The sequence below is a fragment of the Sciurus carolinensis genome, chromosome 12 (assembly GCF_902686445.1).
Source record: "Sciurus carolinensis chromosome 12, mSciCar1.2, whole genome shotgun sequence".
NCBI classification, from domain to species: Eukaryota; Metazoa; Chordata; class Mammalia; order Rodentia; family Sciuridae; genus Sciurus; species Sciurus carolinensis.
Genome location: NC_062224.1, coordinates 116,465,254 through 116,492,361, shown reverse-complemented (window position 1 = coordinate 116,492,361; position 27,108 = coordinate 116,465,254). Strand labels below are relative to the sequence as shown.

The window sequence follows — 27,108 nt, the reverse complement described above, 5'->3', positions numbered from 1 at the left end:
CAAAAAGGACTGGGGATGTGCCTCAGTGATTAAGTACTCCTGGGTTCAATCCCATGTACAAAGAAAAAAATATTAAGAAGGAAAGATGTTTGAAAAATAATTTTATGAATTATTGATTTCTTGGTGGACATGTTAGAGTAACTTTAGCTTCCTGCTGACTCTGTAAACTGTTGAGACTTAGCCAATGAGACCCTGACTAATAAGATCCCTGGGGGCATTCATAGGGCCATATTTGAGCTAATGCCTATGAGCTGTTTAGCATTTGTTCCTGGCAGAGTAGAGTTGGTCACTTAATTCTGGGTTGCTGCTGTGTATCGTGATACATATCACTCAGCACTACAGTTGTTTCTGAGTGTCTTCCCAGAGAGTCTGTGGCTCCTAGGATGTTGGAATGGTTTCTGATTTGTCTTTGTACTCCTCATACCTGACATAGTGCCTTGCATGTGGTGAACCTTCCAACATGCTGGAGTAAATGAAGGAGGTAGGGAGGGACAGAAAGGGTCCTCGCATTTTTCTTGTTATCTTTACTTATCTGAGAACATCTACTTAGGATTCCTCAAAAAATAATTTCTTCTAGGCTCTGAAACAATTTTGTTTTGTGTTTTTTATTTTTTAAAAAATGTACTAAGAGCTGGGCATGGTGGCACATGCCTATAATGAGGCAGGAGGATCACAAGTTCAAAGCCAGCCTTAGCAACTTAGGCCCTAAGCAGCTTAACAAGATCCCTTCTCAAAATAAAAAAAAATAAAAAGAGCTGGGATGTAATTCAGTGGCTAAGTGTACTTGAGTTCAATCCCCAGTATTAAAAAAAAAAAAGTAATGAGACAAATAACTATAATTATATGGGATGTAGAATATCTTTTAAGAGCGATTTTTTTAAAAAATGAAGAATAGTCTGTAGTCTATGCTGGTATTTTTTTTTTTCCTTCTTCCCACTGGCTCAGGCTGACCCCCCTGAACACTGTTTTTTCTTTGGAGGAGGAAATGTACACACATATGTATTTGTGTGTGTGTATGTGTGTGTGTGGTGTTACATGCATACACAGTCGTTTTTCTTTCTTTTTTTGTACTAGAGATTGAACTCAGGGCACTCTGTGACTGAGCTATGTTCCCAATCTTTCCTTTTCTTTTTAATTTTGAGACGGGGTGCTGAGGCTGGGCCTCAGACTTGAGGTCCTCCTGTCTCAGGTTCTCAAGACACCAGGATTACAGGTGTGTCACCATGTGTAGCTTTATTTTTCTAATTTTAATAAGCAAAATCTTCATCTAGAATTTAAATTCCTTGATAGCAATAAGAGAAGAAGAAAAACAGTTTAGTAATGTTTGCAGACAAGATTATTTTTAATTTCTGTGTATTTTGAGGAAAAATAGCACACTGGAAAGAAGGAAGTGGTGACAATGGGCCACTCAGCCTGATTCCAGGGCTTTCCATCCCTTACACGTACAGAGAGCAAAAGTCAATAGCCACAAAGCAGCTTAGTGTTCCCAGGGTATTTATGAGGACATGTCAGCAAATACCATTGGATTATTTTTTACTTTAGAATTCATTGTTTATCTATCTTTTATTCATTTATTTTGTGGTCCCGGGGGTGCCCACGGTCTCGGACATGCTAGGCGAATGCCCACCACTAAGCCGCATCCCCAGCCCTTTTGACTTTGAGACAGGGTCTCTAAGTTACTTAGGGCCTCAAACTTGCTGCCTCAGCTTCCTGAGTGGCTGGGTTATAGGTGTGCACCAATGTGCCTGGCTAACATGCCCAGACATCTTAAGGGATCTGAGAAACCAGTAAGAGGGAGTGACTGCCTTTGAAACACATGGTAGAAATTTGGGTTTTTTAAAGCATACTCTTTTGTACTGTTTAATTTTTTTATCTTATATACATATTACCCGTTCTATGTATATACCTACATGTATATATACATATATATGTTTATTTTATTTTGCACATTTTTTTCATCATTTTTTTTTTTCTTTTTTTCTCTTCTCTTTGGTGGTACTGGAACTCAAACCCAGGGCCTTGTGCATGCTAGGCAAATATCCTACCAGTGAGCTAACTCTTCAAACTCTTCAGTCCTACTTGTTACTTAAAATAACAGTAAGCTAGAGGACTGAAATAACATTGGAAGATTATAAATTCGGTTCCAAAAGTACTTACAGATAGATTTGTTACATGCATATATAGAAAATGTAAAAATAAAAGTTAAAAATAATTTTTCTAAGACTAGGGTGTATAGCTTGGTGATAGATAGCTTGCCTAGCATGCACAAGGCCCTGGTTCCATCTCCAGAACTATGAAAGTGGTCTAGTCTTCTTTGACCTAGACTCATGTGCTGTAGATTCACATTGGCCCAAGGGTTACAGAGAAATAAAAATTAGATTGGATTTAACATTGACCTTTTGGTTTTTCTGTACACTATATGATGATATTTGTGTTATTTATTTGAATCTCTCACCTCTGGCCACACCAAGTTTTGTTTTTGTGACTTTTCATTCCAACAGGGTTTGCTATTATTCTTACATGTATACTATGAAGAAAATGCTGACATATCCCAAATTTTTTAAAAAAAATTTTGTTCTTTTTAGCTATACATGACAGTAGAGTGTATTTTGACATATCATACATACATGGAGTATAACTTCCCATTTTGTGGTCATACATTTACTGGTTGTGTGTTCATATGTGAACATAGGAAAGTTCTGTCTGATTCATTCCACTGTCTTTCCTATTCCCATCTCCCCCCCTTCCCTTTATTCCCCTTTGTCTAATCTAGTGAATCTCTATTCTTCTCTCCCCCCATTTATTGACTGTTGATTTTACTTCTTGTTGAGGAATCTGGTTCCTAAGCTGACACGATGGAGATTGGGCCTGCATTTTCTTCTAGTAGGTGCAGGTCTCTCGTCTAATGTCCAGGTCCTTGATCCACTTTGAGTTGTTTTGTGCAGAGTGAGAGATAGGGGTTTCATTTAATTTTGCTGCATATGGATTTCCAGTTTTCCCAGCACCGTTTGTTGAGGAGGCTGTCTTTTCTCCGGTGTATGTTGATGGCGCCTTTGTCTACCATGAGATATCTGGATTTATGTGGGTTTGTCTGTCTGACATATCCCAGATTTTAAACAGTGTGGAATTGAAGATTTCTCACTGAAGCACAGAAGACCCTGATAGGACCCTCTGACCTCTGGGTCTGATACTGTTTACACTACCACCCTTCAGCTGCCTGAGGGCTTTGGCCCCCCTTGTCCCAGGAATGCAGCTTGGAGTACTCGGGGCAGCTCTGAGCAGAGGACTGACAGCGTTGGTTCACAAGCACCCATCTCTCCCAGGTGGGGTAGCTCTGCGCCTGCTCTGTTCTGGCATCACGGACTCCAGGCTTGCACTTGTCCTCAGTGACCACTGGCTTCAGGACTTGGTGGCTTTCCCTCCCTGAGGCACATCCCCGTTCTCATGCTAGTGTTTTCTGGAGTCACCTCTAAAACTATTTGCACACAAATGTTTGTCTCCAGGTCTGTTTGAGGGAAATCCAACAGAAGATACAGGACCTAAATGTGGTGAGATGTTATGGAATCCCAGGTGTTTTTAGGGGTATGTATCATCACTTGGAAGAAGTGGAAAGGGCTTAGCTGGGTGCTGTGGTCCATGCCTATAATCCCAGCAGTTTGGGAGGCTGAAGCAGGAGGATGCAAGTTCAAAGATAGCCTCAGCGCCTTAGTGAGGCCCTGTCCCAAAATAAAAAATAAAAAGGACTCGGGATGTGGCTCAGTGGGTAAATGTCCCTGAGTTCAGTCAGGGACAAAAAAAAAAAAAAAAAGTTAAGTAGAGAAAACTTTAAAGATCATTTCTTTTAATTAAACCATGTTTTCAAAGTCTTTTGTAAACTGAACTTTGTAAGTAGATGCTAATATCTAGTAGACTTTTATTAGTAATGTGAGTGGAAACATTTTGTCTTCATCTGTTAATTTGAAAATGTGTGGGTACAGGACTGCTGTAAGTAGGTTGCTTTGTTAGGCTCTAGGATGGATACAAAAATGACTAAATTGACCTTTTGTCCTGAGATGTTCACAAGCTAGCATTGGTTAAAAAAAAAAAAAAAAATCTGCAAGGAGGAATCCTCAGAGGTGCAAAGAAGACGTTGTAGGTGTTCCCAGGAGGAAAACGTCCTGTGCAGTGAAGGAGAGTTAGGAAGGAGGCAGCATGAACGTTGCAGCCTGCGTGGGTCGTGATGGGAGGCTGGGGAGGCAGGGGAGCACCCGGGAAGCCCGGGCAACCTCCCCCATGAGGTTGGAGGGCCCAGGCAGACGTGGAAGTCACCCTACAAAGGTCGAATGCCAGACCTGGGAGTCTATCTTGGGGCCACACACACAAGGAGTGTGCTCCTGATTTGCTAGATCTCGAAGGCCATCAGAGCTTCCCCGACCCCTGAGTGCTGGGGGCAGCACCCAGGGGGTCTCAGCAGGCTAGGCACATGCTCTTCCCCTGAGCTGTAGTCCTAGCCCCGGAGCTTACTTCGAAAGGAGACGTTGCAGTGTCTGGTGGATTTGAAGAGGGAAACTGTGTAGACACCAATCAGAAGTTTTGAAAATAAATGGAGGTATGGTAGCACACACCTGTAATCCCAGGCTGAGGCAGGAGGATAGAAAGTTCAAGGTCAACCTCAGCAATTTAGAGACCCTGTCTCCAAAAAAAAAAAAAAAAAAAAAAACAATAAAAAGGGCTGAGTATGGCTCAGTGGTAAAGCATTAGCAGATTCACTCCCTAGTACTGGGGGGAAAAAAAAGAATTTAAAAAGTGTTGAAAATTGTAGCAGAAAAGCCTGGTGAGTGCCTGTGGAAAGCTTACAATTCTTTACTGTCTCCCAAGTAATTTAAAGAATTTCGCCATGTGTGGTAGCACATGTCTGTAATGCTAGCCACCCGGGAAATTGAGGTAGGGGATCACAATTTCAGGGCCAGTCTCAGCAAGGCCCAAGCAATTTAGGAAGATCTTATCTAAAAAAAAAAAAGTTAGAAAAAGACCTTAAAATGTATCACAGGCCTTAAAAACACGCATACGCTTTGATCTAACATAGAAAACAATCAGACAGATGAGTCAAGAAACATACTTAAGGGGTGGTGTCACATTCCTACCTAATGAAGAAGGCAGGCTACCTAAATATTGGAAAAGAGGACTAGTTAAGTAGATTGTAGTAGATTTACATAATGGTTGCTGCGCAGTATTGGGACTGATACAAGTGAAGACTGGTAGCATGGACAGTTCACCTCCCAGGGCTGGGGTTGCAACTCAGTGGTGGAGCGCCCATCTAGCACTGGTGGTCCCGGGGTTCAATCCTCAGCACCACATAAAAATAAAATAAAGGTATTGTGTTCATCTACAACTAAAAACATTAAGAAAGAAAGAGTTCTTTCTAAGCCGGCTCCCCTCAAGGACTGCGCCATGTTCAGTTCGAGCGCCAAGATCATGGAGCCTAATGGCGAGAAGCCGGACGAGTTCGAGTTGGGCATCTCGCAGGCGCTGCTGGAGCTGGAGATGAACTCGGACCTCAAGGCCCAGCTGCGGGAGCTCAACATCACGGCGGCCAAGGAAATTGAAGTTGGTGGTGGTCGGAAAGCTATCATAATATTTGTTCCAGTTCCTCAGCTGAAATCTTTCCAGAAAATCCAAGTCCGGCTTGTACGTGAATTGGAGAAGAAGTTCAGTGGGAAACATGTGGTTTTTATTGCTCAGAGGAGAATTCTGCCTAAACCAACCCGGAAAAGCCGAACGAAAAACAAGCAAAAGCGTCCCAGAAGCCGCACTCTGACAGCTGTGCATGATGCGATCCTTGAGGACTTGGTCTTCCCGAGTGAAATTGTAGGCAAGAGGATTCGTGTGAAGCTGGATGGCAGCTGGCTCATAAAAGTTCACTTGGACAAAGCACAGCAGAACAATGTGGAACACAAGGTTGAAACCATTTCTGGTGTCTATAAGAAGCTCAAGGGCAAGGATGTTAATTTTGAATTCCCAGAGTTTCAGTTGTAATCAAAATGACTAAATAAAATATCATTTACTGTTCAAAAAAAAAAAAAAAAAGAAAGAAAGAAAGTTGACCTCACATCCTGTGGCCTTGGTCCATGGGTGAGTGTGGTTTATTAGCCAGTATGTGTTAGGACAGCCTCTGCTTCTTGTGCCGTCTCTTAATTGTGGAGGACTAGGGAATGAAACTCTGGCTAAAAATGCCCCTTCTAACTCAGAGTGCAGATCCCTATTGCTATGGTTTTAACAGGGTTTCAGTAGGTTCCAAAGGCTCACATGCTGGGAACTAGGTCCCTAGCATGGTGGTGGTGGTAGTGAGCCCCTTTAAGAGGTGGGGCCTCCAACTTGGGTTCTGCCCCTGGAGGGATCAATGCTGGTCTCCTGGAGTGAATGAGTATAGCAAGAGCAGGTCCCCCCCCAAAACAGCTAGGCCACTCCTTCCTTGTCCCTTCTCCTCACAGCTGGCTCCCTTTCTGCTTCTTCACCGCTATGCAGGCACTGTTAGTTTATATTTTAAAGCCACAAGATAAACAAAGAATTGCCAAAGGACTCGAACAGCCATTTCTCTAAAGACAATACACCAGTGGCCAATAAGAATTTGAAAAGAAGCCTGGAGTGGTGTTACATGCCTGTAATCCTAGTGGCTCAGGAGGCTAAGGAAGGAGGATTGCAAGTTAAAGGCCAGCCTCAGCAACTTAGTGAGACTCTGTCTCAAAATAAAAAATAAAAAGGGCTGGGGATGTGGCTTAGTGGTCAAGTGCCCCGGGTTAAATCCCTGGTACAAAAAAAAAAAAAAAAAAAAAAAAAAAGGAAAAAGAAAAAGAAAAAAAAGTGTGAAAAGACGCTCAGCATCACCAGACAGTGGTGAAAGGCAAGTCAGTGAGACCTGGCCCCAGACCCGCCAGGATGGCTGCTATTAAAAACAAACAGAAGACAGCAGGTGTTGGCGAGGACGTAGCAGTTTCACCTGTGTACCACTGCTGGGTCCCCAAATGGTGCAGCCGCTCAGAGGTTCCTCAAAAACTTAAGACAGAGCTCCATGAGACCCGGCAGTGCCCTCTGGCGTGTCTGGATGATTAGAAGAGGGTCTGAAGGAGGCCCGAGTCCGCCCGGCCCACAGCAGCCGGGTCTCGAGAGCACCCGAGTCCACTGGCATGTGGGTGGGAAAGGTTCTGCAGGTGGTTTCCCAACAGTGGGGAACATGGAGCAGCTTCTACCGTCCACTTAGCAGCGGGCGAGGTGCGAGGAAACAAGATCCACACCAGCCTGGGCAGGTGGCGAGAAGCTGTCTCACAACCGTGCTTGGAAAATGTTGTCTTTCTACCGCAATACAAGTTTTTTGAGAATATGTGTGAGGGTTTACTGCTGGCCTCTCAAAAATCTCTTTTTAAAGAAGCATATGTATTATGCATAGAAAAACATCTGAAATTTTGATATTAACATAATTTTAGGGGCATATTCTAGATCCTACATAGGGTAGCAGATCTTACGACTATTAAATAAATAATGAGTCAACTATGCCAATGATGAAAAGGAGTTGTAATAAGGGTTGTGGTTAGTACAAATCTGTGCTCTTACAGTCCATTAAAAATAAGAGAAGTGCTGGGGCCAGTGACCCACGCCTGTAATCCCAGCAACCTGGGAGGCTGAGGCAGGAGGATGGTAATTTGAGGCCAACCTCAGCAACTTAGCAAGGCCCTAGGTAACTTGGCTAGATCCTTTCTCAAAATAAGAAATAAATAATAATTTTAAAAAAAGATTTGAGGATGTGGCTCAGTGGTAGAGCACCCAAGCACCTGGGTTCAATCCCTACTACCAATAAGAAAAAAAGAAACAGAAAAAGAGAGAAACTGCTTTTATATTCTAACTTTAATGATATCCATTCATTCATTTATGCATTCTTACATTAAATATTAAAGTCCTATTCTGTGCCTGTAAGACAAAAGTCATTTCTACTATTATTCAGATTATAATTCAGAGGGAAAGAAAGATATTCATACAAGCAATGGTCACAAATGTAATGCTAGGGAAAGTACTAGGGAATATATAGCAGAGACATTTAATAAGTACCAGAACAATTTCAGTTTTTAAAATAGCCTTGAAGCTGGGCATGGCTGCATGTACCTGTAATCCCAGCTACTGCGGAAGCCAAGGCAGGAGGATCAAAAGTTTGAGGCCTGCCTAGGCAACTGAATGAAACCCCGCTTCAAAATTAAATGACAACAGCAATGAAAGGGAATGCCAAGTGGGTGGATGTCCACGGAAGGGTTAATAGCACACCTTCAGGGTGATTCTAGATCTAGGTTTTTATTTTTTTGGAAACGGGAATTGAACCCAGGGACACTTAAACCACTGAGTCACATCTCCAACACATTTTATTTTTTACTTTGAGACAGGGTCTCGTTAAATTGCTTAGGTCCTTGTAAGTTGCTGAGGCTGGCCTTGAACTTGTATTCTCTTGCTCCACCTCCTGAGTCATTGGAATTAAAGGTGTGCACCACCACACCCGGCTCCACTGAGTTTTTATTACAGCCTTTTTCACTCTTAAAGCTCTTGAATCAAGGGCGATTTCTTTTTCCTTTTTGGTACTGGGATTAAACCACTGAACTATATCTCCAGCCCTTTTTCATCTTGAAACAGAGTCTTGCTAAGTTGCTGAGGCTGGCCTCAAACTTGTGATAACTCCTGCCTCAGCCTCTTGAGTAACTGGAATTATAAGCGTACACCACCATACCCAGCTATAAGGTAGGAGTTTTTAAAAAGCACAATGAGATGTGTACGTCAAACATTGATGGAAAAGTATGTGTAACATTTAAGAGTTGAGATTTTAGGGTGCAATGTTTAAATCAGTTGACACTAATTTATTTCAGTAAATTGACTAGTGAGCTGAGTATATCTTTGGCTTCCTATCAAGTATAAGAATGTAGACAAAAGTGGCAGATAAGCTACACTGTCACGTAGATAAATTGAGAGCTAGAGATCTAGAAGGGATGAAGAAATTGAAGGGGATACAATCTGAATAAGCTTGCAGTGTCCTGCAGCCAGTGGTGTCAGAGTCAGACCTTGAGAGGAGTGCCCACTTGTGGGTCTGGGTCTCTCTCCACTAGCCTTAAAGAAACTGTGGCCACTGCCTAAGACCAGGAGAGGAGTGTGAGCACGCCAGATTGGCTCTCGGGAGAAAAGATTCTGTGGCGTGGTGACTTTGGTAAACACACATCTGCTCTTGAATATTTCCTGGGTGTCTCATATGCTAATGCACATTGGTTCTCCCAGAAACCAAGGCGGGAACTGAGCTTAGAATGCAGGTTTTCCCAGACACTACTCCCACTGTCTTTTCCCTCCCAGGACCACTGTTCCACCACCTCCTGTTCCAAGGAGCACATTGTGGGAAATGTTGCTCTGTGGAGTTCCACAGCGAGGAGTAAAGAAGGGCTCTTTCTGCCCCTGCTAGCCTGCCGCAGCACTGACCATCTTGAAGGTACGCTGCTCAGGGCATGGAGTGTTCTGAGCCAGCTCTAAATTATTTAAAGCATGAGTTTTTCAAATACTGAACTAACCTTACTTTTTAAAAATAAAACTTGGTTGTGAAATATTGTCCTCTTTACATTTTGTAGGCTTCAGTTAAAATGTGTTTAATACTATTCACAATGACCAAGGTTATTGTGATGAATGATGACTGGAAAGAGAAAATGGGAAGCATATACTCAATGGAGTACTATTCCACCATGAAAAAGGAATGGAATCCTGTCATTTGCAATAATGTGGGTGGTTCTGGATCATAATGTTAAAGGAAAAAGTCACACCAGGCATGGTGGCCCACATCTGTGATCCCAGCCACGGGAAGACTGAGACAGAAGATTGCAAGTTCCTCTGGGTTCGGTTCCCAGAAGGAGGAGGAGGGGAGGAGATGTTGAGGGTGAAAGGTGGTTAACAGGATGGGGTGGAGGGGAAGGGCCTCCAAGTGAATTCTGTTTGGTTTTATTTTTTTGGAAAGTTTTCAGTTTTGGATGTCACTTTGGCAAGAGGAGGCAGACTCTGTTCAACGTAGGGAACAAAACCCCAAAGCCTCTCCAGCAATAAGTGGTACACTTATCGGGCACAAATGTAAGATACACAGCCATGCCAGCTTGAGATCGAGCTTCAGATTCAGACCAAGTAGTGATACCGACATTTAACCCGGGAGCCTGTAACAGGGAGGCTAGAGAGGCTCCCTGCACATCCTCGGCCGACTAGGCATTAGGTACGGGGGTGGGGTGGGGGGGGGACGCAAGAGTGCCAGGAAGAACCCGGCACAGTGGCACACCTGTAATCCCTGCTACGCAGGAGACTGAGGCAGGAGGGTCCCGGGTTTAACACTCTAATCATCTCAGTGAGGTCCTGTATCAAAATAAAGAATAATGATAATAAAAAGGTCTGGGGATGTAGCTCAGTGGTAGAGTATCCTGAGTTCAATCTCCAATACCAAAAACAGAAAGAGTCCTAGGAAACCCCAAGAGTCAGGATTTCCCCAATCCACACACATATCCATCCATGGAGGTGGGAGCTCGCTGGCTCAAAACGTCAGAGCTCAACCTCTGCCCAAATCACTGGGCAACCACCGAGCTGTGCAGTCAGTCACAGAGGCGATACCCAAGGAGCAGGCTAAACAGACACAACAAACACAAGCAAAAATCAAACAGTGCTATCTGGAGGCTGAAGTAGGAGGATCAAAGGTTTGAGGCCAGTCTGGGAAACTTGGTGAGATTCTCAAGAGAACTTAGTCTGAAAACAAGAAGGACTAGGGATGTAGTTCAGTCGTGAAGTGCCACTGGGTTCAATCCCCAGTAATGAAACCAATTAGCCGACCAACAACAGCAGCACAGTAGAAATATCAGTAGCTGCACAACAGGGACACAGATTCTACAGTTTAAATCTGGAGATCTTATTACAAACAAACAAACAAACAAACAGTAGTCAAAAAGGTAAAACAATATTCAGAGTTGCTACAATAGATTATCTAAAATATTTAGGCTTTTTCTTTTTTTTGTCAAAAAGTACTATACATACAAAAAACAGGGAAGTGCAATCCATAAAGAGGGAAAAAAGCAGTTACTAAAAGACTCATTGGCCCAGCTTTCACAAGCAAACACTTCAAAGCAGCTATTATAAATATGTTCAAGTAATTATTAGTTTTGTTTTGGGGGGTTCTTGGTGCTGAAGATTGAACACAGGGCCTCATGCCTGCTACCACTGAGCTACACTCCCAACCCTCAAATACTTCTTAAAATGCTAATTTACAATCCAGGATAAATAGAAAGGAACCACAGTCAAATTTTTGAGACCCCAGACAAGAGAAAAATCTGGAAGGCAACAAGAGAAAGATGATTCATCATATTTAGGAAATGCAATATGATTTATAGGTTAACTCTCACTAGAAACAATGGAGACTGTGCATTCCAGTCACTTGGGAGGCCGAGGTAGGAGGACGAATTTGAAGGCCAGACTGGGGGACTTAGCGAGACCCTATCTCAAAACAAAAATAAAAAGAGTTGGGGAGGGGCTCAGTGGTAGAGCACCCTGGGTTCAACCCGCAGCACCACAGAAGAACAAGGAGGAGGAGGAGGGACAAGGGAGGACAGAAAGACAGTGGGATGTCACATTCAAAAAGTTGAAAACAAAACAAAACAACCCCTGGACCAAGAATTCTATAGCTTTTTATTTGTTTGTTTATTTGTTCATTCATTCTCGGTTTTAGTGCTGGGGATCAAAAAGGCCTCATGCATACTAGGCAAGTGCTCTACCACTGAGCTACAAACCCAGCCTCCACAAAACATTTAAAAAAAAGAAACTGAAATAAAAACATCACCAAATCAACAAAAACACGTTGCCATTGTACTGCTAGCAGGTCTCCTACAGCTTGTCCAACGATATAAAAAATGAGATCCTATTATAGACTGTTCAGAGAGATGTGTTTTGGACTCACAGGCCGGATAGGTTAGAATTAACAGATGGACACTGACATTCCATGGGTGTCCATCGTAAGGGAGCCGCGTGGAGTGGCTCCGTTAATACCGGACAAAACAGGCTTCGGGTCGGCGCCCCAACGCACGCCTGTGAGCCCAGGGACGCAGGAGGCTGAGGCAGGGAGCACAGTTCCAGGCCAGCCTGGGCAACGAAGCGCGACCCTGTTTCAGAGTTAAAAGTGAGAGGACTGGGTGGAGATGGAGATTTCATGGCTTCACTTCTCAGCAGTGCCGGCTAGAAAGTGCCTCCAAGACCCTGGCCTAGGAGGAGCGTGACTGGCCAAGAGCCCAGCTGAGGTTCTTGAGCTCAGCTGTGGCACTGCTCCCTGCAGCAATGCCCCGGGGGCAGGAACACGAGGCAGGCTCCTTCCTGGAAGACAGCTAGGTGGGGCTCTAATGGCCAACACCTTTTTTTCTTTCTTTTTTTTTGGTTCTGGGGATTGAACCCACTGACTCTCTACCACTGACCTACATCCCCAGCCCTTTTTATTTAGTTATTTTTTGTTTAGAGACAGGGCCTGGCTGAGATGCCTGGGCTGGCCTGGAGCTTGCCACGCCCCTGCCTCGCCTGAGTTGCTGGGATCATGGTGTGTGCCACTGGCCCAGCGTGGCTGTCAGGGCTTTGGCCTGAGGACTCCCAGCAGCTTTGTTCAGCTTTCTTAGTCTGCACGGTCACTGGGGGGCTTCTACCCTACTTGCTCACTTAGGTCAGGCTTGTGTTGCGGTCCACTGGCTTCCCCAGGCTTCCCCAGGCTTCCCCGGCTCCCTTGCCGTTTTCTCTCATAGACATTTCCTCTAATCTTTGTATATTGCCAGGCATGGTGGCGCAAGCCTGTAATCCCAGTGGCTCAGGAGACTGAGGCAGGAGGATTTCGAGTTCAAAGCCAGCCTCAGCAACTTAGCAAGGCCCTAAGCAACTCAGTGAGACCCTGTCTCTAAATAAAATATTAAAAAGGGCTGGATATGTGGCCCAGTGGTTAAGTGCCTCTGGGTTCAACCTTGGTGCAAAAAAAAAAAACCAAAAAAACAAAAAAAAAAACTTTGTATTTCTAATTCCTTCTTGGCATCTGCTTCTAGGAGGACCAGACTTAATATAGGGTACCAGGAGTGGTCCAAGACAGTAGCTGGCAAGGTGGGGGTGTACTAGCTTGCCTCCTGCCTGGCAGATGAAGGGCAGGCTGTCTCGGGTTGGAAGAGGGGCATGGCACAGGGTGGCAGGCCGCTGGAGGGATGCTGATTAAGAGGAGCTGTGGCAGGTGCCATCTTTCAGGCCTTTCAGAACAATGGGGGAGAAGCGTTTACAGAGAGTGAAGTTGGCTGGTTGCCGCTACACTGTGGAGACACTTTACAGAAGGTTACTGCAAGACTGAGGGCTGTCAACAGGCGGTTAGCGTCCAGGTGTGAGATCTGCAGGTGTGAGATCTGCGGATGCTTCAAAAAGCGTTTGAATAGTAGGCTGAAGACCTGGCTGCTGGTCTAAAGCAGAGTCCATTTGTCCTGTGTTGCTTGCCTCGTCCAGCCCCAAGGGAATCAGGTGAACACCAGGGTATTGGTGATGGAAACCTGCATCCTGAAATATGGGTGGGATATCTGGATGGATGCCTTTGGCAACATTGGCCCTGGTTCCCCCTGGGGCTGCAGAGGTGGCCCACCTCCCCTGATAAGGGCTACGACTCCTGCGCGCTGGGAGAGGCGCCCTCTGGAGCTACCCTCAGCTCCACCTCCTCTCCTGGCTACCAGGCTGATAGCTGGGACTGTGCCCAGCCTGATAAAGGAGAAAAAGAGACTGCGTACTCTGAGTTGCAAGATAGACGTAGCAAGAGTCAGAAGAGTGTTCTTGGGATTGGCATCTAAGGTACTCAGCAAAGGTGCCAGAATGGAAGACTGGCTAAGGAAGAAGTCACCAGAGCACTTTCTCAGGACAGAAGCTTTAACATCACCAAAAAGTTCAGAGAATGGTGACACTTGTTGCTAGGCTTTTAGGAGTCTGAAAAAATAATGGCCAAGTAGGCCTCAGGTGCACATGCCTGCAATGCCCAGCCTGAGGCAGGAGGATGCCAAGTTCGAGGCCAGACTTGACATCTTAGTGAGGCACTCTGAAAATAAAAAGTAAAACGGACTGTGCGACGTGGCTCAGTAGCCGAGGACCCCTGGGTCAGTCCCCAGTACCGACAGAAGGAGAAGGAGAAGGAGAAAACCGCACTGGTTAGCGGTGGAAACACCAGCTTGCCCCTGAGGAATGCCACAGGAAAATGTCTAATGGGAGGTCAGAGGAAGGTGCTCTGGAGAACCACGTTCCTTCGCAAGGCCTAGCAGACATAGCTCGCCAAGGCCACTGTGAATGAGTAGGTGACAGAGGTATCAGCAACCCTAAGGAATCTGGTGGTGGTTCTCCTCAGCAGCCAAAGCCAAGGCTGGGGAAGGAAGGATGCTGGGCTTTGGATGTCCCTGGGAATGGTGGGGCCCACAGTAGCAAAGCATGTGCTTTAAAGACTGCAAGGAGCCGGCTGTGGTGGTACACACTTGTAATCCCTGCGGCTCAGCAGGCTGAGGCAGGAGGATGGCAAGTTCAAAGCCAGCCTCAGCAACTTAGTGAGGTCCTGAGCAACTTGGTAAGACCCTGTCTCAAAACAGAACATAGAAAAAGGGCTGGGGATGTGCTCAGTGGTCGAGAGCCACTGGATTCTATCTCTGGTACCAAAAATAAATAAGTTATATAAACAAAATGAAATAAAAGTAAATGAATAAAGACTGAAAGGGAGGAATGAGGCCTGCTTTTTTTAAAATTTATTTTTGTGGGATCATTAAAAAGGTAATTTGTTCATATTTTAAAAGTTGAATAGGAGAAAAAGGAAATCTGTAGAGAAAATTAAGAATAATCTCATTAGAGGCATTTTGCTTTAGTTTTATTTGTGTATTCTAAGAGGAATGTGAGGTTTGACCAGGGATGACTCAGCTATTCACTGGGAATTCAGACACTGAGAGTCTTTATCCCCTTGTCTTCCCACCACAGTGCAAGGACACACTGAATCTGTCCTTTTTCTTTTTTATATTTTTTTAATTCAAACAAATTATTTTTCATAGTTGTAGATGGACAGAGTGCCTGTATTTTATCTGTTATGTGATGTCAAGATTCGAACCCAGTGCCTCGCAAGTGCTAGGCAAGTGCTCTGCCACGGAGCCACAGTCCCAGTCCCAAATCTGTCCTCTTTGGGTTCTGCTTCCCAACCCCCAGTGGTCAGGGCAAGGGTGTGTTGCCCAAGTGAACCTGGAGCTCGAGCAGCCGCTGAGCCGGGCACCTTTGGGCTGTAACAGCCCGGCACTCACAAGGCCTCACCTCTTCTTAAAAACCATCCCTTTAACCTCTCTTCTACCGATACTGTGTGTGAACTGACTTTTGAGCACACTTTAAAAGGGTCCCGAGACCCATCCCTTGAGCTCCTACAAGACATAAATATCAACCGGCACAGTGGCACCTGCAGCCTCTGTAACTCAGCGAGACCCTGTCTCAAAATAGAAAAGGGCTGGGATGTGGCTCAGTGGTTAAGTGACCCTGGGTTCAATCCCAATACCAAGGAGGGGTGGGGTGGGGGGAGAAAAAGATATACATATCTTTAGACATGGATATACATACACATGGACATATACACACACTGAAGTTCCTCCTGGTGTCTTCTCATTTCTCCAGCTCTGATGACTTGACCATCTGAAGAGCTACAAACTGGCAGCAAGGAGGTATCCGGTGAGCAGATAAGCCCTTCTGCCCTCCTGCAAGGAGAACCTGTGCACCAACCAGCGCCGCAGCCCCGGCCTTCCTGGCCCACCTTACCCAGGGCCCTGCCGCAGCCCTGGTCTTCCAGGCCCACCTTAGTCAGGTGTGCAGCGTGCGCTTTCCTGGAGGGCTGTTGCTCTTGCTCATGGCTCAGTGTGTCTGACTGTAAATATTTCTGAAACGTGAGCTTCTACACTGGAAATGTAGGCCTCCTTGCCACAGAACAGCCGAGATTTCATTACAGACAGAACTGACTAGGGAGACCTGACCTTGAGACTCCAGATAAGCCAGAAGAGATGGTGTTTGTCTGCGGTCCTAACTACTTGGAGGCTGAAGTGGGAAGACTGAGTCCAGGAGTTCAAGACCAACCTGGGCAAATAATGAGACGCCCATCTCTAGAAAGGAAAGAGGCAAGGAGGGAAGGAAGGAAGGACAGACCTCCCAAATAACTTCTCAGCAGCATCCCATCAGTGGTGAGCAAAAGCCAGTCTCCTGGTTCTGCTAGCCTCACTTGGTCTCCAGCACTGGTAGCCACCTCAATGGCCATCGCACAGCCAAACCTGCTGCACTTGGCCACTGGTCTCTGGACAGACCACTACGCTGAATGTAACGCTCTCCCAGCGGGAGGGGTGCCTCCATCTGTGCCATCTCGCCTTCCTCTGTTGGTAGCCACCAGGCAGGGTCCAGGCTGCGGCAGAGGTGCCATGGGCAGGACCCTGGAGGAGAGGCTCCTTTGCCAGGGTCGCTGTGCACTCGTGCTCCCTTGCAGTCTCCACCCAGCTTTTCATCTGAGGCAGTGTCTCCCTGTCTCATCCCCATCCCAGCTTGTGTCCCAACCAGAATGCATCTTATGGTGATGGAATATCAGCCCCAGGGAGGGAGGAAGCACAGTGGACAACTTGCCGTGTGACCCTGGAGCACTTGGGGAAGGTGAAGGAAGTCATACAGACAAGTGAGATGGCAGTGATTCAGTCTGCGGACAGGAGAGCCAGGGCCTGTCTGACAGGGGTCTGATAAGACCCGCCCACAGGATGATGCAGGTAGCTCAGGGTCCAGTGAGCAAGGTAGGGTGCTGGCGGCCGGCAGGCAGGACAACTAACTCTTGACTTTCTTTCTGCCTGTTTCCATAGAATCACACTAGAAAGTGGGTCCTGGTTTGAAAAAGGGAGAAAAAAATCAGAAAATCTCTATAAAATGATGAATCCTGGGGCTGGGGATGTAGCTCAGTGGTAGGGCACTTGCCTAACACACACGCAAACAAGCCAAACCAGACCTATCCTCCCATGCCTGTACTCCTAGCAGAAGAACCACAGGTCAAGGCGACACTGTCTCAGAATAAAAAAGGACTGGGAGGTGTGGGTTCCTCTACCCCCTCTAAGCCCAAGGTGCCCTATAATCCTCTGTATTGACTTTGCTTATTCTTGTTTTTGTTTTTTAGTGGTGGGGTCAAGCCCAGGGCCTCACACATCTGGGTAGAGTAGGTACTAATACCTCTGAGCCACCTCCTAGCCCTCGTTGGTTCCTTGGTACTAGGGACTGAACCCAGGGACACTCTACACCAAGCTGCATCTCTGGCCCTTTTTATTTTTTATTTTGAGACAGGGTCTTGCTCAGTTGCTGAGGCTGGCTTTAAATTTGTGGTCCTCCTGCCTCAACCTCTTAAATCACTGGAATTATAGGTAACCTAAGGGCCCCTGAGGGCTGTCATCTTTTTTGAGGGAGTACGTGTGTTGAATTAAATAACTTGACTTTGCACAATGGCTTTTTAGGTCACAGAGTTCTCTGACGTGGCTTTTTCAAGCCTCAGCATCTTCTCTGTGCTTTTGCCCACTTCTCTTCCCAGTTCCTAAATAGCTCTTTCCCTCCTAGCCTGCTGGTTGACAGCCATTTTGTAAAACAGTTTTATTGAGATATAATTATTATGCCACACAATTCAAGAATTTAAGTCGTGCAATTCAATGGTTTTTAGTATATTCAAGGTTGTGTGACCTTCACAATAATCATTTTTAGAACATTTCCTGAGTTGGGTGTGGTGGCACATGCCTGTAATCCCAGTTGCTTAGGAGGCTGAGGCAGGAGGATCACAGGTTCGAAGCCAGCCTCAGCAATTTAGCAAGACTGTAAGCAACCTAGCAAGACCCTCTCTCTCTCTAAAAAAAAAAAAAAAATAATAATAATAATAATTAATTAAAAATTTAAAAAGGGCTTGGGATGTGGCTCAGTGGTTAAGTGCCCTTGGGTTCAATTCCTGGTACCAAAAAAAAAAAAAAAAAAAAAAAAATTCTGGATCCATTAACAGTCACTCCCCATTTGCCCCTAGCCTCTTTCCCCAAATGTTGGCAGCCACTGATTTATTTCTGACTCTGACTCTACAGATTTGCCTATTCTGGGCTTTTTTTTCCTTCACACTGGCTGGAATCCAGGACCTGGTATATCCTAGACCAAGGTTCCACCGCACAGAGCTACATCCCCAGCCTTTTATTTATTATTTTTGAGACAGGGTCTTGCTAAGTTGAACCTGGATCCTCCTGCTGAAGCAGACCGGATTTGCTCCCCTCCCCATTTGGAACAGAATCCCCCTGCTGAGAAAAGCTGCTGAAGGGCTGTGCCCCCCCCCACTGACAGTGCCAAGAAAGTGAGCAGAGATGGCCATGACCTGTGCTAGCACAGGCCGAGTGTGTCTGCATATGCATAGCACCCTCTTCTGTGTCTAGAAGTTTAAATGCTTAGGTGGGGCCAGTGGGGAGAAGCACACTAGATTCTCCCAGTTGCTCAAACTGTGTAAAGTTTGTTTTTCCTTTACCCATCTCTTTCCTATTTCTTACATGGGCAGTGGCAGAATCCAGCCATCCGGGATCCAAGCAGGGTGACTGGGCCAGGCTGCGGCCACACTACCTCAGCCTCCTGGGTAGCTGGGATCATAGGCATGTGCCACCACACCCAGCTTCTCTGTTTTTCTGCAGTGCTAGGGATTGAATCCAGGCGTGCTCTTCCGCTGAACTACATCCCCAAGTCCTTTCAGTTTTGTTAGTTGTAGATGCACAATACCTTTATTCATTTACTTTTATGTGGTGCTGAGGGTCAAACCCAGTGCCTCACCACTGCTTTTCATTACCAAGGCTTTTCATTCTTTAATTTTGAGACAGTGTCTGTCTAAGTTGCCCAGGCTGGCCTCCAATTTGCAATCCTTCCTCGTCTCCCTAGTTGCTGGGATTACAGGCAGATGCCACCCTGACCTGCTCTCTCTTTTTAAGTGATACATAAAAGCATAGAAGTTGTATGTGTGAGATCCACCTGATGTTTGAAACATGTATGCACTGCAAAATACTTAAATCAGGTTAAACATATTTATTTTCTCAAACATTTATTATTTAATTATGGTTGGACATTACCTTTTAAAAAATATACAGATGTGTTTATGGGAGGCAGGGGGTCTCCATATGTTCCCCGGGCTGGTCTTTAACTCCTGGACTCAAGGAACCCTCATGCTAGTACCTGGGATTACAGCAAGCACCACCTCACCCTCCTGAACATTTCCTTTCTTTCTTTCTTTTTTTTTTTTTTGGGAAAATGCCTTTTAGGTCTTCTTACTCTGGAATTCTAATCCCTCCGTGGTGGACTTATGTGCTAATGGAGAGCTAGAACAAACAGCCTGGAAGGGACATGCCACTTGACAGCTGCTACTCCTACGGTCACTATTTTCCCAACCATCCTACCAGCCAGGTATCATTGAACAGTTGAAGAAAAGAAGGTTCATGGAAATTAACTTATCAAAGGCTACAAAGTTAGTAACAAAGCAAGGACGTGAACTTTGGCTTCGCCGCTAGAGCTTGTCCGTCTTTGCACTCCTTCTTTGCACTCCCTCAGTGGTTCACAAACTTCGGTGGGCCGGGCTGGAACGCTTTGCCCCACCCCCAGGTGTCCCGACTCACCACTTCCGGGGAGGAGCCCAAGCGCTGGCGTTTCCAGCGCAGCCGCTCTTGCTGCTGGTCTGACACGGCACGACAGTGTGCTGCCTACTAGCATCCGACAACGGGGCTGATGTAGGTCACAGAGCTGGGTGTTGAAATAGCTCGAGCATCATCCTATGGCCATCTTTCAGCAGAGTGCTTATGGCCTGTCAGAGCAACAGCTGATGGATTGAAGGTAGAAAGAAGCTAGAGAGGCCGTACTGAGAACTCAGGACTGAAGTCTGATAGCATCTGTTCTGGTTGGGGAAGAGAAAGCAAATAGAGAACTCGTCACCTGCTGGGGCATCTCTGCGGGTGCAGCCTGCAGTGTTCCTTGTTTGGTCCCTAACTAGGGCTACGTAAGGGGAGGAGACGGGCACACGAGGACTGTCAGCCGCAGCGCCTCAGTTACTGTTCTTGGCTGCAGCCGAGCGGCACTCGCATGCCGACTCAGCTCGAATGTTAGCTGGACCAGGACTCGATCTGAACAAAACCAGCATACAAATAAATCAGTCACAGATACCAAAAGGATGTACTTCTTTGAATCTGTTGCAGCTCTGGATTTTATGAAAACTATCCTTTTCTTGGTGGGAGGGGAAGGAGAACAGTGTGGAACCACTTAATTCAGAACCCGCAATGTGACTGCTATAGGAGGCCCATGTGATCCGAGCATCTCCAGCCATAGGATTTGGTGACCAGGCTCCCAACAGAGGATGACACAGCACAGGGAATAGTGTGGGCAGCTTGCCTCGCTTTAAGAGAGCAGAGATGCAGAAGTCCTTGTTGAGGTCACGGTGATGAGAGTGTGCTTAATAATTTAAGCTGACAGTAACTTCTCTATATGTGGGCAAGCCCCGCTTGGGATGGGGCAGAGAAGGAAGGAAGGGGAAGGGAGCACACTGCACCAGCTGTCCTCTGCTGAGCAGATCTTACCTCACGTAGAAAGCTTCCCATGGTTTTCAGATCACTTTCATGGTGTTAACTCATGGACACACTAGAGCTTGTAGACAGTACCATGGAAGCCAGAGAAAACACTGTCAGCGAAAGCATCCCCAGCACACCCCTGCATCTGCTGCGCTTCTGGCAGCGCCTTACCCCAGGCTGCCACCACCATGGTGGGTGCGATGGAGACGGAGATGGAGAGGAGGTGCAGGTGGAAGAGCAACACCTGCGAGAGAGCGGAGGAAGCTGAATCCACTCCACAGCAGTGCACTGCCCATCTCTGGCCCACCCTGGCAGGAGCTGCATTAATCCCTTTTGAGGGTGGAGCCTCACGACCTAAGCTCTTTCCTCCTAAGGTCCCAAGATCTTGCAACACTTACACTGGCAATTAAATTTCAAGATGAACTTTGGTGGGGATGACCACACCCAAACTTTAGCTGCCAGGAAAGAAGAATATTCAAAATGAGAGTTAGTATCCACATAATCACGGTCAAGGGAACACCACCTTGGCTTTCAAAGTGATGAGAGGGTGTTGGCTTGTCGGTGCATCTCCCCTCCTTTGCATTTGTTGATTGATTGATTCATTCATTCACCAATCACACACAGACTGCTTCTACCTGCATGCCTTCTGCGCAGCCGGCCCTGGCACGTGGAAATGAGATACAGTGTTCTTCATTTGTTCAGCAAGTATTTACTGAGACCCTACCACAGAGCAGAAACTGTTCTAGGTATTGGGGACATGATAACAACAACAACAACAACAAAAGACAGGGGATGTTTAAGCCAGTGGAGTAAGTCAATCAAAACTAAAGAAACAAAGGGAAAGAAATACTCTAGTACCGTCTGGATGCATGGAGGATGGGCAGATTAGCAGTTATGTGACAGAGCAGGTCTAGTACCATGCTATTTAGCGACTGGGGGGCAGGAATATCAGTGTTTATGACAAAATCTTTCAACTATGTTTGAAAATTTTTATGATGAAATATTATGGAAAAAAAAAGCTATAGGAGGGCTGGAGAGATAGCTCAGTTGGTAGAGTGCTTGCCTTGCAAGCACAAGGCCCTGGGTTCGATCCCCAGTACCGCAAAAAAAAAAAAAAAAAAAAAAAAAAGCTATAGGGATGACAGGAAAGTATGTGATGGAGGACATGACATTCTCTACCCTCCTCTTTCTCTTCTCAGATACCCGGTATCCCCAGGCTGTAATCCTTGGCTCCAAGATCATCAAACTCCAAATTTTTTTTTTGGTACTGGGGATTGAACTCAGAGGCACTTGACCACTAAACCACATCCCCAGCCCTATTTCTTATTTTATTTGGAGATAGGGTCTCACTGAGTTGTTTAGCACCTTGCTTTTGCTGAGACTGGTTTTGAACTCCTGATCTTCCTACCTTAGCCTCCTGAGCTGCTGGGATTACAGGCATGCCCCACCACACCCGGCTAAATTCCAAATTCTAATGGACTTATGTTGGGTTATAAAGTGTTCTGCAAAAGTCCTTGAAGATTGTTAGGTCTCTTTCCTGCAGACTTTTGGGAGAAGGGGCACACTCCATGGCCAGCCAGATCCCATCTACTCCAGAGCCATTTGGTGAGATGATCTCTAGTAAATCTCTCAAGAGTCTGCTTCTAGGGACCAGGTAGCCACTCTCCCCATCCTATCCGAGCTCTTCTGATTCTGGTACTGATGGTTCCATAAAGTATTTCAAAAGTGAGAAGAACATTTGTGTTCTCTGCTACTCTAATTTTTCTTTAATAATTATTTTCAAAATTATTTTCAACTTAAAAGAACACAGTATTGCTGGGAGTGGTGGTGCACACCTGTAATCCCAATGACTCTTGAGGTTGAGCCAGGAGGGACTGTAAGTTTGAGGGCAACCTGAGCAATTTAGCAAGCTCTTGTGTCAAAATCACAAATAAAAAGGACCAAGGATGTAGCACAGTCGTAAAGCCCTGGGTTCAATATCCAGCATCAAAAACAACAGAAAGAAAGAAACAAACAAAAAAACCCAAAACAACCCCTGCAAACCCAAAACCACAACAAACCACTATTGACTAAGTTCTGTTAGACGGTAGGCTCCACCTGATCCTTGCCACCAGTCCTACATTCAGAGAGGCAGAGGCTGCAGCGTCCTCCTCTAACAGTACCTTTCCAGGTGTGCCCAGCAAAAGCTCCCTCTCCAGGCCCCTTCAGGAGTCTTCTCTTCAAGCACTAGTATAGCGCCTGGACCTGCCAGGAAGTATTCTAAGGACTTTACATAAGGCTACTAATTTAAACTTCACAAAAATCCCGGAATGGAATTAGCATTATGTCCACTGAACAGAGAGAACACTGGGGCACAGCGGATGAATCGATTGGCTAGTGGACCTGGTTGTGAACTCAGAAAGCTGACTCCTGAGGCGGAGGCTGCGCTTAGTCACGATCCCGGACTGCATTTTCAAGTTAAATAGGAGGTATTAGTGACTCAAAGCGGCGCTGCTATTTTAGTGTTCCCACGAACCTAACTCACAGGAACCTCAGTATTAGGGTCTGAGATGCTGGTTTGAAAGGGGGTTGATGTCCCAGGGAGGGCACTCTCCAAACAAGCATCTCAAATCAGGCCACTCTGGGAGTACCAGGAGGACAGGCCTGCTCGCGAGAATGGAGCCCTGGGTTTCCAAACAGGAAATGTCTAAAGCTGCTGCTGTCACACTATTTTGGGCAAATGGGAGGGGGGAAATCCAGTTTTATTTAAACAAAATATTTTAGCGGATAGTGGATAAATGACATTAACTGTTCCATCTTCATCTTCCCGACTAGTTCTAATTTTGCTTCTCAATCCTGGACACTCCTTCCCTTACTTGATCTGTCTATTGGTCCCTTTCGCCTTTTATCCCTTTAAAGGGGTGGCAGGCGCCTGCCCAGCACCCGCTCAGCCTGCTTCTTTCCCGCGGGTCCGCCGGAGGGCGTCGGGGACCCGGCTCTGAGCGGAGGAGCGCCGGGCTCACACCTCGGCCTCGGGCGGCGGGCGGGGCGCGCGCTGGGCCTCCGCCTCGCCGCCTCGGCCCGGGCGAATCGCAGCGCGCCGCCCGCCCGATTGGAGCAGCGGCATCACGCTGACCCGGGCCCGGGATGTAGACGCCGCCGCCGCTGCAGGCAGAGGGAGGCGCGCGGCCGCTCCGGGAAGAGCCCACCGCGCTTCAGGCGAGTGGCGGCTCCTCGGCGCGAGCCATGGCCGGGGACAGCGAGCAGACCCTGCAGAGCCACCAGCAGCCCAGCGGCGGCGAGCCCTTCCTGATCGGCGTCAGCGGCGGCACGGCCAGCGGCAAGGTACCGCGCGCGGGCCGCACACCCGTCCGCGCCTGTGGCCAGCGCGTGGCTCGCCCTGCGCTCCCGGCCGCGCTCGGCGCCGCGGCCCGGCTGGGCTCGGCCTCCAGGAGCCAGGGCACCGGGCCAGCACCGCGGGCTGGCGCCTGGCGTCGCCTCCTCCCGCGGCAGCGCCTCGTGGCCGGGGTCCGCCGGGGGAGGCGGGGGAGCGGAGGCTTATTGTGTGGCGGCTCCGGGGCTGCGGACCCGGCTCGCAGAAGCGCCCCCGCCAGCCCAGTGCGTCCGGGCCCGGCCTTGCGCACGTGCTCGCCTGGCGAGGCGAGCGGGGCGCGGGCCCCAGGGCAGTGAGGCGGCGGGGACGCGCGCGGCGCCCGGGAGGGGCGCCCACCCGCACCGCCGGGCTCCCCGGGAAGGGGGCCAGTAGGTGTGCGGGAACGGCCCGAAGCCCGTCGGGGGCGGCCGAGGGCGAGAGCGGCCGGCTTCGGGGGAAGTACTAGCTCCCAGCTCCCGCGGGCGTGCGCGCCTGGGATCCGGGGAAAGGGGTCAGCGGGCTGCCTCCGGAGCCTGTTGTCTTTGTTTTGTCGCAAGGCGAGGAGAGGCGCCCAGGTCACCCCGGGCTTCCCCGCAGGTGGAGAAGGGTGGAGCCCTCGCGCGGGTCTCCCTTTGCTCCCTGACTGCCTTTGGGTGGCTCCTGCTTCCCGCTGGGAGAGCCTGCCGCGCACCTAGCCGGCCTGGCGAGGCAGCCTGCGCGGGCGAGGCGGGCCGCAGGAAGGCGCTTGGCGCCGTGAGCGCGCGCCACGAGGCCCGCTCCGGGGCGGCCCCTCCTCCATTTTGGCGGCGCTGGGCTCCAGGTCCGGCCTGGCGCGCAGGGGCCGCGGGCGCTGGGAACTTCCTACTGATGGAGTTGGTCGGTCCCTAGCGCCCGGGGCCAGGAACTGGCCTGCTGTGGGTCCCCGAAGTTTGTGCTCTCTGCCCTCTGCTCGAATGTTCTTTTGGTTTTAAGTGTTCACGCGCGTTCTCACCAGTGCTTCTAGTAATTCAGAGCAAAACCTGGATGCCAGTCCTCTTGGGGAGCTTTTCCTGTTCTTTAGCCGGACGCCTGCTTTTGTCCGTGACGTGTTCCCAGCGCTTCGCGTGGTGCCTGGCTTGTTGGCGTCCTCGTATTAACCTGAAGTCCTGTGGGGCAGAGGCTTGACTCGTAGGGAGTGGAGCACTGAGAAACGGTGATCTTGGTGATTCTCTGATAACTCATCACCACAGGTGAAATCTGAGGCCCTGAAAGGTGAAACAACTCTATCCTCACCCTTGCAGGTCACCGTCACCTGCTCCAGTTGACAGCTGTGAGGAGTGGGAGGTGGCGAGCTATCCCAGGAGTAGCCGCTGCCCCTGTGCGCGCCCAGGAGAGTGGAGGACTCTCCTCCAAGGACCGTTTCCCGCGTTCTCAAAGCATCTGGTGCGTTTTGGGCACTTGATGGTTGGTCATCTTTTAAGATCATAATTTTCTTGTTATTAAAAAAAATCCAGGGGTGCATTGGGCTCATAAAATTCCACCTTGTAGATTTCCGTAATTGTATTTTGATCTTATTATTCCTCTCTTGGTGCATTTTCTCTTTTTGGATGGACAGTGTCTGCAAGCTGGATCTCCTTTGAAAGTCTCAGCTCTGTACATGGTGGTACAGTAGGAGTGGGAAACAGCAGCTGATTCTCTAGGTGCTGATTAAGGAATTTGGAAGAAAAGGGACTTAGCCATCATCAGAAAGGGACAGTTTTAGAGGTGGAAGGAGCTGAATCCAACAGTTGGTCTCAGAGCCTTTTTTTTTTTTTTTTTTTTTGCCGTTTTGGTGCTCAAACTCAGGATCTTGCCATGCAGCGTTGTCACCAATATGCGAGAAAAACGAGGCTTGAGTTAATAACATTGAAATTAGACGGTGACAGTGCTGGGACTCGACTTGTGTGCCCAGTCCCAGAAGTCGCTGGGTTTAAGGTTTGGCTGACGGGCAGGAGGCGACTGGACAGGTTTCACTGTCACCGTGGAGAGGGGCTACTTGGAATGGCTACTAGTGAATACTGGGTTTCACAGGTCCTTAATTTGGGTTGGAGATGGAAATGCAGATTGCTTTGCACCCTGTAGCCTGGCATTGGAGATCTTGAGTGTTTCTCCCATCCCAGCCCCTCCTTTATAAGAAAAAACGGTCCTCTCTAGGGAGAGGAGGTGTTTTCCTGTGTGGCTGTCATTTGTCTCAATGTTGTGGCTGCCCAGAGTACAAGTATTTTATCTCAGAGTAAATTATTTTGGTCATAGAAGGCAAGAATAGTGGTTGTAAGTTCATGTATCACATTTTTTTCCCCGTTCGTTTTGTAGATGAAGATGAATTCGAACATCAGAGTAACTTTGCTAAGCTGATATGGCCAGTCATTGTTAAAAACTCGTGTATAATTGTGGTGGATTGAGAAAGTCATTTCTGACCTTTTGTTAAAAACCAGATTCTTGGGCTGGCATGGTGGCACGTGCCTGTGATTCTAGCAACTTGAGAGGCTGAGGCAGAAGGATCTCAAGTTCAAGGCTGCCTTGCTCAACTTAGACCGTTAGCAACTTAGGCCCTGTCTCAAAATAAGATAAAAAAGGACTGGGGATGTAGCTCAGTGGTAGAGTATCCCTAGAGTCAATCCTTAGTACCAAAATAAATGAATATAAAAGTAAAAGGGGCTGGGGATGTAGCTCAGTGGTAGAGTGCTTGGTAGTGTGCAAGCCCTGGTAGTGTACAAGTCCCTAGTACTGCACCCCCCCCCAAAAAAAAAAAAAAAACAAAAAAAAAAACCAAAAAACGACAGGTCTAGAGGAGGCAAGAACACTGGAAGCGGAGAAGCAAACCAGTGTAAATGTCAGCCTGTTTGTCCAACTGTGACTCGGGCAAGTCCCTCTCCTGGTCACCTGTTATTCCCCCTTGTCCAGCTAACAGCAGCCTTCTGGTTGGCCTCCAGGTCTTCCGTGGCTGTTCTCTTTTCTGGAAACCCAGGGCACCTCCCTCCTGCCCAGAGTACTGGTCAGGGACTGCAGTGCCCCGCAAATTGCAGTGGCCCCCACATGTGGCCCAGGCTGTTTCCCTGCAGTCAGATCTGTTGGAATGCC

At 47.6% G+C, this 27,108-nt stretch overlaps 2 protein-coding genes and 1 long non-coding RNA gene across 5 annotated transcripts in view; all 3 read left to right on the top strand.

The window, feature by feature from the left end:
* LOC124961825 (uncharacterized) overlaps positions 1-20,224 on the top strand; it is a 29,906-nt gene extending 9,682 nt beyond the window's left edge. The window contains exons 2-4 of one of the 3 annotated variants that reach the window (XR_007104336.1): positions 9,355-9,487; positions 15,700-15,886; positions 19,365-20,224. This is a non-coding gene — a long non-coding RNA (uncharacterized LOC124961825). Of the gene's footprint in view, positions 1-9,354; positions 9,488-15,699; positions 16,257-19,364 lie in introns of all 3 variants that reach the window. The other 2 variants (XR_007104337.1, XR_007104338.1) reach the window with 2 other exon arrangements.
* Positions 5,415-6,066, top strand: LOC124961823 (40S ribosomal protein S7-like). The gene has a single exon (XM_047520850.1). The coding sequence runs from the start codon at positions 5,431-5,433 to the stop codon at positions 6,013-6,015; it is 585 nt and encodes a 194-aa protein (XP_047376806.1). The 5' UTR covers positions 5,415-5,430; the 3' UTR covers positions 6,016-6,066.
* A 3,518-nt stretch (positions 20,225-23,742) lies between the features above and the next one.
* Uck2 (uridine-cytidine kinase 2) overlaps positions 23,743-27,108 on the top strand; it is a 61,318-nt gene continuing 57,952 nt past the window's right edge. The window contains exon 1 of the mRNA XM_047521381.1: positions 23,743-23,981. Within this exon, the coding sequence (XP_047377337.1) occupies positions 23,883-23,981 (99 nt within the window). The 5' untranslated portion in view covers positions 23,743-23,882. The remainder of the gene's footprint in view (positions 23,982-27,108) is intronic.

Coding starts and splice junctions, on each gene's coding strand:
- LOC124961823 (XM_047520850.1), top strand. CDS start 5,431: ATGTTCAGTTCGAGCGCCAAGATCATGGAGCCTAATGGCGAGAAGCCG.